Below are 12433 nucleotides of genomic sequence, written 5' to 3'. Positions count from 1 at the left end.
CCTCACCAACCTTCGATCGGCTTCAGGTAGTCGTAGTCGAAGAGGATGGAGAAGTCAAACTCCTCCTGGGGGCTGCCATCCCGGGCCGGCCCGGGGCCTGGCCCGGGGCCCCCTTCCTGCGGCTCGGGCTGCGGAGCCCGGGCAGCGGCGCTCATCGCGGCCAGAGCCCGGCGGGCAGCGGCGGGGAGCCCCGGAGGTGGCCTTCAACAGCGAGCGGAGAGAATTACAGGAATTACAGGGGATGAGAGGGTGGGGAATAAAAGAGAGAGAGAAAAAAAATAAAATAAAAGAGGGAGAGGGAAAAAAAAAAGAAGTAGAGGGAAAAAAAAAACTCTCGCAGGGGTCGCGCAGAGGCCGGCGCGGCTGCCCCCGACGGCGGGGTGCGGGCGAGGAAGCCCTGCGGCGGCCCACGAGGGGATGGCGAGATGAGCAGCGGCTGCTTCCTGCTCCCGAGCAGCCACCTGCCGCCCGGGGCCGCCCCCGCGGAGGAGGAGCTCGGCCCGGCTGCACCGCACCGGCCCCGGGAAGGGTGGCTCCGGCCGGGGTGCTGGTGGCCGAGCGGGGCCCCTGGGAGGAGGAAGGAGAGGGGAAAGGGAAGAGCGCGGAAAGGGAAGAGCAGGGAAACGGCCTCGCGCAGTGCTGGGGAGCTCCCATTGCCTGAGCTGCTCCCTGCCCTGTTACCCCAAGGCTTGCTGCTGAGGTTGGCAGGGGCTGTGGGCAGCTCAGGTGCTGCCCTAGCCTCCTCCAGGCTTCACACATCCCGGGCCATGTGCTCCTTCCCCTCGCCACAGGCAGGTTTCTGGGAGCAGCTCCTGCAGGCACAGACTGACCTCCCTTCACTAGAACGCCTTTAAAAACGCAAAGCCTGTCATGCACAAGGCCTCTGTTCTTCCCTGCATTGCTCACAAACAGCATTTCACCCAGTGGGCCTCGCCGCCTTCCCCGCTGACCACAGCACCAGCGCTGCCAGCTTCCCTGGGTACCCCTCGGCCACCTGGGCCACATTGGCTGCATTCATCTTGTCTGCCCCGGGCACTTCCAGGGGCTGGTCGCCTCCTGCCAATAGCCCTGTGCCCCTCTGACGGCTGCTGCTATGAGCAGGCTTCACTCATGGGTACCTGGAGATCCTAAATTTGTGTGTTTAGAGCATCTGTGGTCAGAAGACTCTGTTCCCTCTCTTACCTGTTTGTATGGTTCCCTTTATTACTGAACGGATTGCTGTCACTGGGTCTGTGGCTTTGAAAAGCGCTCTTAGTCTGTAGACATGGTAGGGAGGCAAAGGCAGAGAGACCAAGACCATTACAAAGGTATTTTAGCGTTTACTTCAATTTGTTTTTATTTGCTAAGCCTAAAAAGCCTACAAATCTGACCCTAAGTTACTTGCCTAAAGTCTGTTTCATAGCTCACATCAACCAGGATCTCTACGTTGAGGCTTATAACCTGCCACCTTCATCGTTAATATGGCCAGCCACATCATCACCTTCTCATCACACTCTTTTGCTCCATCCTTTGCCAGTTCAGAGTGCGAGAACTGGACTTCTCCTGTGCTTTGAAGCCACTTTCTACGCTGAGCTGCTGCAGAAGCCCGCAGCAAGCCCTGTACCAGCCAGTCGCCCAGCGGCAGCTACTGGGACATGTTAGAGGCACCTATTGGTGACTGGAAACACTGCACCAGGCTTTCTGGTGTGAAGGGAGAGTGAGGGTAACTCCAAGGGCTCTGCTTTTGTGACTGCATAAAGGCAGGTGGGGAGCAATCAGGCGGGAATTAGGCCTTTATGGCATTAATTCTTTACCTGAAAGTGGCAAGGGATAGGGGTAGCAGACCTAGAAACCTAGACCTAGAAAGGGCAGGCGATCCGGCAGACCTGATGGGCTGGGTTTTTTACTAAGGTATTTACAGGAGATGGTTAGCTGGAAATACCGGGATCCCTGCTGGTATGTTCTGTCTATACACGTACCGCTGGGGCGCAATTTGAACAGGGAGAGGAAAGCCACTAGTCCACATTCACAGCCACCAGCTTAACGAGCGATTTCACTGCAGTCAGTGCCAGGTTTTAACTCAGCAGAGACTAAAAGGACAATATTTTTTTCTCGTGAACACACAATATACGTAGTAATACAATAGCTTCCTAGGACCAAGCTATTTGAACTTTCTCCTGCGCACCCTGCCAAAGCAGCCAGGAACAGCAATTAGCTGGGTTTCCGCATGGTCAGCAGGCAGCTTTGTGTGTGCACGCGCATGTGTACAAGCGGCGTGAAGAGCCCACAGGCTGTGTACATCTCCCTTTGTGCCACACGACGCTGCTTTCTGGCCCGATGTGGCTGCTTGCCTGGTGCGGGGACTGCTGAAGCCTGTTTTGAAAAGGATCCAGTGCTCTCTCTGTGGTCGAGCTGGAGACCACAGTTAAGTCTACCTCATCTGCTGCAGTGCTTCTTAATACTATACGAGGCGCTCGCACTGTAGCTTCTTACTGGTTCAGCCAGAGACGGGGCTCTGCTGCCGCCGGGCACAGACCAGGAAGCCTGCGCAGCCGCTGATTAGCGGTCTTCGCTACTGGGATTCAGAAATGAGGCCACCCCAGGAAGCTGCAGATGGGGTTGAGCTCCTACCCTCAGGAACGTGCATGGGGAACGGCAGGCTGCCGGCTCCTTGGGGAACATGTGCTGCTGTGTCTGAGGGCTTGATTCCTTCTGAACTGTTTAAATTTGAAGGAAAAAATATATTAAATTGGTGTATTTATGTATCTATTCTAAAATGATGCTTACCATTTGCTGGAGCACTAGCCTTTTATCATTAGCCCTTCTATTTAAAATTCATTAGAAAAACTAAATATACTTGCTGATCTTGGCTTAGCACTAAAGAGAGCTGTCATCCTTCCAGCTAACAACACATGGAGCATGATTGGATAGCATCATTTATATTAGCCACAAAAAGAAAATATGTAAATGATAATATTGGCCTTTTTAAATAAGATATGGGTGACTGGCAGGAGAGCATGGGGAAATGACCCCAACTTCTGCTAAATCTTTATCCGATCCTTCATCCTATATTTCCTAGCTTGCCTGCAATCCGTTAAGAATGTGAAGTTTTAAAATTATCCTTAGCTACTCCTAGAATTAGTAATATTCCACAAACGGAAAATGTACCTTCTGCTTTCCAAGAGGACCATGTCATTCGAAATAGCTTCACTGCTAATTCATCGAATCATAAATTCTGACACTGGCGAGGAATTAGGGTGACAAGACAGCAATGAGAGAAGTGTTAGAGAAACGTAGGAATTAGCTCAGCTTGTAGGATTCAACTTTTTTTTTTTTCTCTCCCAGCAGACAACCTGACAGATGTCAAGGAGCAATAGCCACCAGGCACACAACTGACTGCGTTCCTCTGCTTCCATCTGCAGCTCACGGGGCACATGAGGACATTGGTCCCATATGCCCACTGAGCAGTATCACACAGGAATTGCAGTTTCCACAGACTCTGAGTGTGTAGAGGTGTGAGTTATAACGTTATACCCTGTGGGCTGCCTTGGAACCTACCAATGTGTTATTTTGAGCAGAAGTGGTCCAAATCCACAAAATACAGATCTGGCCTAAATAGAAATGCATGAAACCATTACTAGGTGCAAGCAGCTGCAGAGTTCAGATCAAGTGACAGCTGTAGTTTTTGGAGACCTCCAAGGACTGAGCATAGTTTTGCTGAGACCCAAAACATGCTCTTGAGCCAACAGTGAGAATAAAACATTATAAATTGTTTAAATTGTAGCTGTTATAACTACATAACTTACAAATACTGCCCTCAGTCTGTCATTAATAATTAGCAATGGAGAAAAGACAGGAAAACTGCTAGGCTTAAGTAGTGCATGGACTCTTCTGCTCAATGCATGCACTCAGAAAAGGCATCCAGCCACTCCAAATCAAAGGAAAAACCCAAACAATGTGACAAACACTTCCTAGTGCTTGTTTTCCATTAAGGCTGGAGAAAAAGGCTAGAATACAGCGTCCAAGGACCGGAAATACTAGCTGCTTTCCCTAATTCTCAGTCTTTTCCGTATCAGGAACACTTCCTTTCTGCAAGGCTTCTCCATGTTTTCTCCTTTCACTGCTCTCAAAAGGCGACACAGCTGCAAGTCCCCAGCCTCGCTCACAGCTCCGCTTGGGCCCGTAGCACCCACATGAGAGCTCTGGGACTCAGCATCAACTCCTATCTTTCTGCAAAGCCATTTTCATCAGCCAGAAAGGTGTTTCAAGAAGTTAAGCAAAATCTGTCCTTGGCAGCATTAACAAAAATTGCAGCCACGTATACTTGCAGCAGCCTCTACACAGAGCAGAACTGGAAATACATTGCGCTGCCATTTCAGGGAACTGGAGAATGGAAGGAGTCCTTTTCCACATAGTTGGATCGGTGCTTGCCCTTGGCAGGGCTTTGCTTAATAAACTTTAAAAGTATGTGAATACTGGACTACCTAGATACTTGGGGACGAGAAGTCCAAAAACAAAGCTAAGAAAGAGTATTTTCTAGTGTAATACAAACTATGATTTAAAAAGTGCTTCATGTATTTCTCAGTGTTTAAATTCACTGCAGATCTAATTTATCATTTCCAGTTTTCAATTTCTACTTACACTGTTCCATTGTATTTCCTACACCAATAACTTCACTTATGCAAGTGAGTGGATGATGTTCCAAGCTGAAGAAAGATTTAGACAATCTTCTCAGAAATATGGTGACTCTGCTAATTATTATGTGGACCACATGAAATGTAACTGGATCTGTAAAACTGTATTTTAAAGCCTCATGTTAAACATTTTAAAAGAAAAAGAAGTTGAGAAAAAATGTATTAAAAATGCTGCACCGCTATTTAGCAGCTAAAACCCAGAGAAAATACAAGTCAATATTGTCTTAAAAAATCTGAGAGTTCTACTGGTGTATGTGGCAAGCATTAGAAATTTAACAGGCAGCTAAAACTTGTAGATGGACTTAATCCAAGGTCTTTAAAATGAGCTCAGACTCTGAGTGACTGGTTGCTCAGTCTGGAGTGTGGGGAGGGCTATTAGAGAAAAAAAAAGAGCAGGGAGAAATATTCTGGTACTTCCTTTAAAAGACACACATGCACACGCTACTATTCAATTTTGGGGTCAGGTTGAGTCAGAGATATTACCCCCCAATTTTAGGCTTAAAGTGGTTTGGCAAGAAAGGACAATGGAAAAATTGCTCATATCTCCGTGTTCCCATTAAGTTCTTAAGTCTGCTGTGCAAACCAAAGGAATGCACATATCATAGTTTAAAAAAATAGATTAAGCCAGTAGTGGAAAAGAAGCTCTAGGATATTATTATCCTTGGCTATTTCCAAAAAATGAATGATGAAACATTTCAGTTAGAATATCTATTGGAATGTCATAAAAGAGTGCTCCAATTATGTCAGTGTCCCATCTGTGAATGTGATTTCTGCCCCGTAAGAGAGACTCTGAAATGATTCACTGACTGCTAGCTGGTGTAACTGTCTCGCCTTGCATGCTTACCCATAGGAAGGGGCTACCTGGAGCGACAGAGCAGCGAGCGATGTGGGAAAACAGGATGACACAGGGACTCAGTCGCCTGATGAAAATCTCTGCTGTGTCTAGTACGTCCTGCTGACAGTTGCAGAAGCACAGCACAGGGGAGCAAAGCTGCTGAAGCATCCTTTTGCTAACAGCGTTAGGCTATGCAAAATCTTCATCCCCCATTCTGAACCTGCTCTAATAAAACGGGGCTAGAGCCCACAATTACTAACCTATCTTTTACACACCCTACATTAATGAGACTCCTGCACTGTGCTGTGGGTGCAGAAATCCTCCCAAACCCAGAGCCTGATCCTGAAAGCGCCACGTGCTATTATTCACTCCTAGCAGTTTCATGCAGCTATTTCTCTGGGGACAGGTTGGGAGCCAGACACGAAGCCGAGCCACTGTCAGACTCTGCTCCCATCGCTGCTGTGCCACGGACAGAAGCAAGCATTTTGCCTAAGGGAAAAACACATGCCTGGGCCCAGGAGCATATTCTTTCTGGAGCGTCTCCAGGCTGTGTCGTGTAGCTGACTGCACTGCTTGTCTGGCTACTGTGGTCTCAAATATTTGATCTGGAAAAAAAATCAGTGCTTTTCTTTTCAGTCGGTGACTGCAGGGCTCTGGGGAACATCCGCTCCTGGGGAAAGCGGGGATGCATAATAACGGAAGAAATTGTGGTAGGTGCCATCAGAGCTCTGCCCTGTGCTTTGGTACACCACTACCCTACAGGAGGTGAGAGCGTGACCTTGCCAACACCCAGAAGAGCAAGAAGCCTCGCATCTTCCCCCTTCCTGCCTTCTCTGCAGCAAAATAACTTCTCTGTGGTGTTGTGAGAGTGACTAAGAGCAGCTGAGGTGCTCAGGAGAGAGGGAGTTGTGGCTGGAGGAAGCCGAGGAGCAGGAGGCAAGGCGATGGCCTGATCCTAAGGCGGTGCAAAGCCAGTCGGAGGCTTTCCATTGGCGCTAGCGAGTGCTCGGATGAGCCCTTTTGGGCGTACGCGTTAACGAGTGTGTTTTGGCAGGTGCCTGGGGAAGCTCGCTAAGGCAGGAGAAAATAAAACAGCCGCTGCTAAGAGCCCTTCAAACGCCTCCTACCCGGTAGCCCGAGCATCCCCTCCGCCGGCCCCGGCAGCGCCCGAGCCTGCGGCTCTGAGTCAGCGGCCGGCGGCAGGGCCAGCGCTGGCGGCCAGGGGCGGGAGCGGGCCGGGAGGCTGCGGGGCCGGGCGGGACCTAAAATGGAGCGAGGCCGTGGAAAAACGCTTCCCCCCCCCCCCCCCCCCCCCCCGCCTCCCGCCCCTCTCCCGGCACGGAGAGCGGCAGCCCGCCGCTCTTTGAAAACCGCAACTCACCTGCGCTGCCCCCCCCCGCCGCGGCTCGGGGGCTGCGGGAGCGGGGGGAGCAGCCGGCGGCCCCCCGCCTCCACCCCCCCCCCAGCGGTGCTTTCCCCCGGGGAGGGCTTTCCCAGCGCGGAGCATCCTCCGCTTGGACCCGCTCCCGAGAGCTCCGGGCACGGAGCCCCCCCCTCCCCGGAGCCCCGTCCCATGCCCCGTTACCCCCTGCCCCTTGCACCCCTCCGCGCCCTGCCCCAGCCCCGCCGCCGCGGGGATGGGATGGGGGGGACCCCGCGGAGGATGCCGCAGCCCCTCCTAGGCGGCGCCGGGCTCTAGGAAAGGGGCAGGGGCCAAGGGACGGCGGCCGGGGGCCGTCTCCGCGGGCTGCCGGCTCGGCCCCGGGGCGCAGCGGAAAGTTGCGCACCGCGCGGGGGGCGCGCACCGAGCGCTGGCGGCGGGGGCGGCTCCGCCTCTCGCCGCGCTTAACTCCTGCAGCCACCGGCACCGCCGCCCGCAGGGGGGCCGGGAGGAACGGGGGCGACGAGCCCCCACCCCACCCGGCCCCGCTGCTCCCCCCCCGGGGCAGCCGCGGGCGCCCCCCGCGCAATCCCCGGCCCGAGCCCAGCGGTGCCGGGGAAGCCGCCGGCGGTGCCCGGAGATGCGGCCGGGGGCAGGGGCGGAAGGGTTAAGCGGCCCGGGGGGGTGTCAGCGAGCTCCTCGGGTGCTGGCTTGCAAGAGGAGTCCCTCTGGCTGAGGTTTAAAGGAGGGTTCTCCAGGCAGCTTTGGAGCGCCTTCGCAGAGCGCGCTTCGACTCAAACCCAAACCCGGTCCCGTCCCTGCCCCGAGGGACCTTGTCGCCCTGAGAGCCCTCCTGCCCACCCTGCCGAGCGAGCCGAAAGCCGGCGGGAGGCACCTGGTCCACGGGGAGACCCCCGCACGGCCCTGGGAAAGGGAAAGGCACGGGAGGGCACGCACACAGCACACAGACACGCAGCACCCGAGTAAGACCCTACCTTGATCCATAGACCTCATGATGTGGTGGTAATGTACCAGCCTGCAGGCAGTTTCTCTCTGCATCAGGAATTGAAAAATAAAAATAAAAAATAAAAAATAAATCAATAGCAGGGAAAAAAGAAAAAAAGAAAAAAAAAGTCTTCTTTAAACCATGTTCAACCAGTGCCGCCCAGACAGAGGGAACCCCTCTTGCTCGCCTCCTCCGTAAGTGTTTGGAGGTGCAAAGAGGGATCCGAACTGGGCTGAGCTTGTTCCTGAAGTGAAGTCAGTTCTCTGCTCTGAGATGAGGGTTACTAGAGAGGGAAAGGCCACTTCCTTCCCTGCTCCGAGTGTTTATAGTCTTTGAATGCTGTAAAATAACGGGATTCCCTCACTGTTTCCTCCTGTTTATCCCAGTGCCATGGAAACTCCTGGATGGCCGCCATCTCCCAAACTGAGGGCTTTCCTGCAAGCTTCACACTCAGGAATCCATGACGTCTCCAGCTCCGGGCCAAGGCAGCTCTGCGGCTTTCTCAGTCTGCAGCACAAGCACTTAATTGTTGAGCAGAAAGTTAGAGAGCGAGAAAGAAAGAAATATGGATGATGTTAAAAATCCCAGTGTGTGCTTTTTAAACAAAACTTGCAGGCACTGCAAAGCCTTTCAAAGCAACGGGGCTTCTGTGCAGAAGTTTTCCTTCTTCCCAGCAGAGACAAGCTCGGGCTGCTGCTGCTTTTACCTTTGAATAAATCATTCAGAAAACTCAGGTCCCAAGCTTATATTTACGTCTTTTAAATTTGCCAGCACTCTATTAATACCCATCTTGTTACTGGCACAGGCTTTGGCTTCTAATTACCACTGGTTCAATTCTTCACGGAGAAGATGAAAAAAAATCAGTTAATTTGTTTAGTGGCATTTCACAGACCTCTCTGTTTCTATTTTTAGATCCATTTAGAAGAGAGAGGAGCAACCCCATGGATTTCCATTGATACACGTGGAGCTTAGCAAGAATGAAATAGCCAAAGAAGCCTCTGAAACCAAGACAACCCGTGTGTGTTTACACATACTATGTATAAACAGGAAAATAAAGCAAAAGAAAACAGGAAAATAAAGCCAGAGATGCGAACCGTGTGCTGTCTCACAACGTATAGTTTTCACTGGCGTGTTAACAAGCATCTGCCTCTTGATTCTGTACGGGTTCAGTGCCTGCATGCAACTGGACTTGCATATATTTTTTTCCAGAAGCGATCACGAGCTCACATACGTAAACTGCTGCCTCGGGGATCGGGAGAGCTCTGCAGCTCCTCGGTGTTCGTGTCTAACCCCACCGAAGGCTGCAACGTACGTACCCTGTGAGCCGGGGTGGCTGCCGGGGTCAGCTGGAGCCCTGGGCAGCAGCGGGGAGTGAGTCACTGCACAGGGACTTGGCCCGGCGCTGCACGGAGGGCTGGCTGGCACCCGCACGGCGTTTCCATTTTTCACTCTCTGAGTCCCAAAATCGACTCGAAGGAGGTATCACAATCAAACTTTCTGCTTCTCTAGTTTGTTGTCTTGCAGGCTAGCAACTGCAGGCAGGCCAGGGAAACTCAGCACACCTCACTTTCCTAGCCTTTGTCATTTTTGGACGTGCAGAGGCGGAAATACCTTCCCCAGCTCCTCGCCCTGTTAATGCAATGTGCTTCCACTGAACCCTGAAGGTGCCGGGGAGCCCCCTCCCGCGGCACAGCACCATCACCCCGTGGGGCTGAGCGGGGCTCGCAGCGAGCACCAGCCCCCCCGGGAAGGGAGCATCCCTCTCGCACACCCACCTGCTGCGGGGGGCTTTTAGGGAAACCTTTCCTCCTCATCCTGCAGAGGCCAAGCCCCGTGACCCCACTGCTCTCTGAGCAGCAAAGCTGGTTGCAGGCCTCGCTTTTTGGCTGCTGTCTGGCAGAGCTTTTCCTTCGCATTGCACCCGCACAGCGAAGCCATCACAAAGCCCCAGGCACGCAGCGTGGTGCTGGGGGATGGAACAGCAGGCAGGGAAGCACCAAAAAGCTGTGCCTCACACCAAACCTCACCCTGGAGGATTTGTCCTTTACCAGCCCTCCCCACGGGCTGCAGAGCAGCCCTGATATTTAGGAGCGAGATCCTGCAACCCCCCCATGCACTGGCCCCAAGAGGTGGGTGCGAGTGCACCCCTGGACCCCCAGCTCCCCTGCAGGATGGGGCCGGTGCTGCTGCACCCAGCAGCTCTGCCCCTTTTCAGAGAGGAGAAGTTTCATGCCTAAAGCTGGTTTGGCACATGCTCCAAGCTAGTTCATGACCAGATCCACCATTTGCATCACTTGAAGCAAAGTCAGAGCCACGTGGTTTCTATTTCCAAACATTAAGGGGGTGACGAGATCACTGCCTTGCTTGGAGAGAAGTGCAGAATCACTGTTTTTGCATGACTTGCACCCCCACGCCCCCAAACTCCTTACCACAGCACTACCCACCGCCCCCAGCATCACCTGCTATGCTTGCACTGGGAAATGCAGAGAGGGACTGGGGAGGGGGCTTCAGGCCAGGGGGAGCACTGCAGCAGAGCTGGGGTACAGGATCACAGCCGGGGCGAGCAGAGGGAGCAGCTGGGTACAGGATGGGGGGGGGGACAGCCTGGGGGGGCCAAGGGCACCAGTCCCTGCCAAGGGTATCCCAGAGTGAGTGGAGAATGGGCGACCCCGATGGAAAGCTTCGCCTCATCCCACGCTGAGCTATAATCGGGGGAGCAGTCACGGCTCAGCGGTTATGGCACACAGGTTGGCTTCCCTAGTCTGGACCGTTTAAAAATACAATGTCTTTCTTTTAATAGCTCAGTTTGATCGGCTCCCGCTAGTTCACATGACAGGGTTTTCCTAAAATATCTTCTTCCACCAAGTTTTTTCCAACTTAAAAATGCTGAATCCTGCTACCCAAATTAAACTCAGTGCAAGGCGAAAAAAAAATAAATAAAGAAAGAAGTGAAAGAGGGCTGGCGGCTGCCTCCGGACTGCTAGCATTCCCCAAACCAGCATATGACACAACTGTAAGATTTCCAAGGCTTTTGGAGAGTTCAGCGAGAGAATCGTGTCCTCCACTGGCTGCAGCTTCCCCGCTGAGTTAAACTTTCCTGACGGAACCTTTCTCCATCTGGCTCCGGCTCGCAGCGCGTTGTGAGCGGCTGCGGAGGAGAAGGGGGATATAGTTCAAGTCTTATATAACTGTGCAGGCTGGATGCGGGGGCAGAGACTTTCCCTAGAAACGAGAGATTTTTATATATATATAGTTATTTTTAGCTTCCTTTTCAAAGGAAGGCCAAATACCTCCGACTTTCCTTTGCTTTCTTATTTTGGTATCACTAAGGGATTTTATTTTTGGAGGTAGGGAGCTATTAATAGCTAATATTTATAACTATTTATTCCCTCTTTAGGAGAATACTTCCTCTTCCTTTCAGGGGCATATTTTGGACCGCATCCCTACCCCCCAATAACAGACCCACCTCCCCACCTTGCGCACGGCAGCCCCCAGGGTTTACCAAGAGGATGCCCGGCTTTGGGGGACGGAGCAGAGGGGAGGGAGCACATCTCCCAGCCCTGGCCTGCAGGCAGGTTTGGAAGCCGCTGCTGTCCCCGGGAGCAACCCGTCCTCAGTGGCGGGCGCCCAGCCGAGGAGGCTGAGCAAGGAGCTCCCTGCCCGCGAGAGGAGAGCTGCGGGCAGCTGGGGAGAGCCAGGAGCTGGCCCGAGGAGCGGGGAGCTGGGTCCTGGGGGTCCCGACATCGCCCCGCTGCACCTCCTACCAGGGGATGCTGCTGCCCCGTCAGCTCCACGCTGTTGATTGGCAGTAAAAATGAAATAGCTTTAAAAAAACATAAATTCTCATGCTCTGCAGGAGATAAGACATCAAGGCTTCCTGAGGATGTGCTCTCAGGCCATCGGGGCAGCTGCCCGGAGAGTTTATCATAATAGACTTCATGGAGACATCTCTGTTTTCCACTTGCAAAGGTATTTCAGGCTCACAGCAACAATAAGTATTTTTGACAAAAGCTGATCACCTTTCCAAAGTAAATACAGTTCTCTCCGAATCTGCCGCAATGCACAACGCACACTGAGCTCGATGCATTGCAGGCCGTAGGCAGAGCGGTGCCCGAACACCACATTTAGGCACCTGGGTATCGTCACTACACCTAGCCCGGGCTCCCAAACCGAGCCCGACAGGGACCAAACAATTCACTAGCTGCAGCTCGGCCTGCTTAAGCAGTGCTAACTGGCATCTTCCTCCGTATTCATAACAGTCCTAGAGCACCGTGACTACAGAAAGCACGGTACCAGCTTATTTCTGACAATGCACTTGTCTGAATAACATATTCACTCACTCAATTAAGTTACAAACGGAGTGTCTGATCTTGTAATGAGCTCCACGTGGCCCAGGGAATCCACCCACATACAGCTCCGAGAGATTGGAACTAGAGCTGCTTGAATTTTTCCCATCAGAGCATTTTTTCCAAATGAAAAATAGCTTTTCATCTAAAATGAAAATTGGTCAAAATTTTGTGTTGTTTTTTTCTATAAAA

At 52.5% G+C, this 12433-nt stretch overlaps 1 protein-coding gene across 9 annotated transcripts in view; it reads right to left on the bottom strand.

Moving 5' to 3' along the window:
- Nucleotides 1-12433, bottom strand: part of NFATC2 (nuclear factor of activated T cells 2) — a 111870-nt gene that overhangs the window by 90871 nt on the left and 8566 nt on the right. For 3 of the 9 annotated variants that reach the window (XM_066978140.1, XM_066978141.1, XM_066978146.1), the window contains exon 3: nt 7885-11117. In XM_066978140.1, the coding sequence (XP_066834241.1) occupies nt 7885-7948 (64 nt within the window). In that variant the 5' untranslated portion in view covers nt 7949-11117. Of the gene's footprint in view, nt 1-10; nt 1707-7884; nt 11118-12433 lie in introns of those variants that run through there. The other 6 variants (XM_048072479.2, XM_048072477.2, XM_048072478.2 and 3 more) reach the window with 3 other exon arrangements.

Source organism: Anser cygnoides, chromosome 16, assembly GCF_040182565.1.
Source record: "Anser cygnoides isolate HZ-2024a breed goose chromosome 16, Taihu_goose_T2T_genome, whole genome shotgun sequence".
NCBI lineage: Eukaryota > Metazoa > Chordata > Aves > Anseriformes > Anatidae > Anser > Anser cygnoides.
The sequence above is the reverse complement of the archived record's forward strand: the minus strand, read 5'-3'. Positions and strand labels throughout refer to the sequence as shown.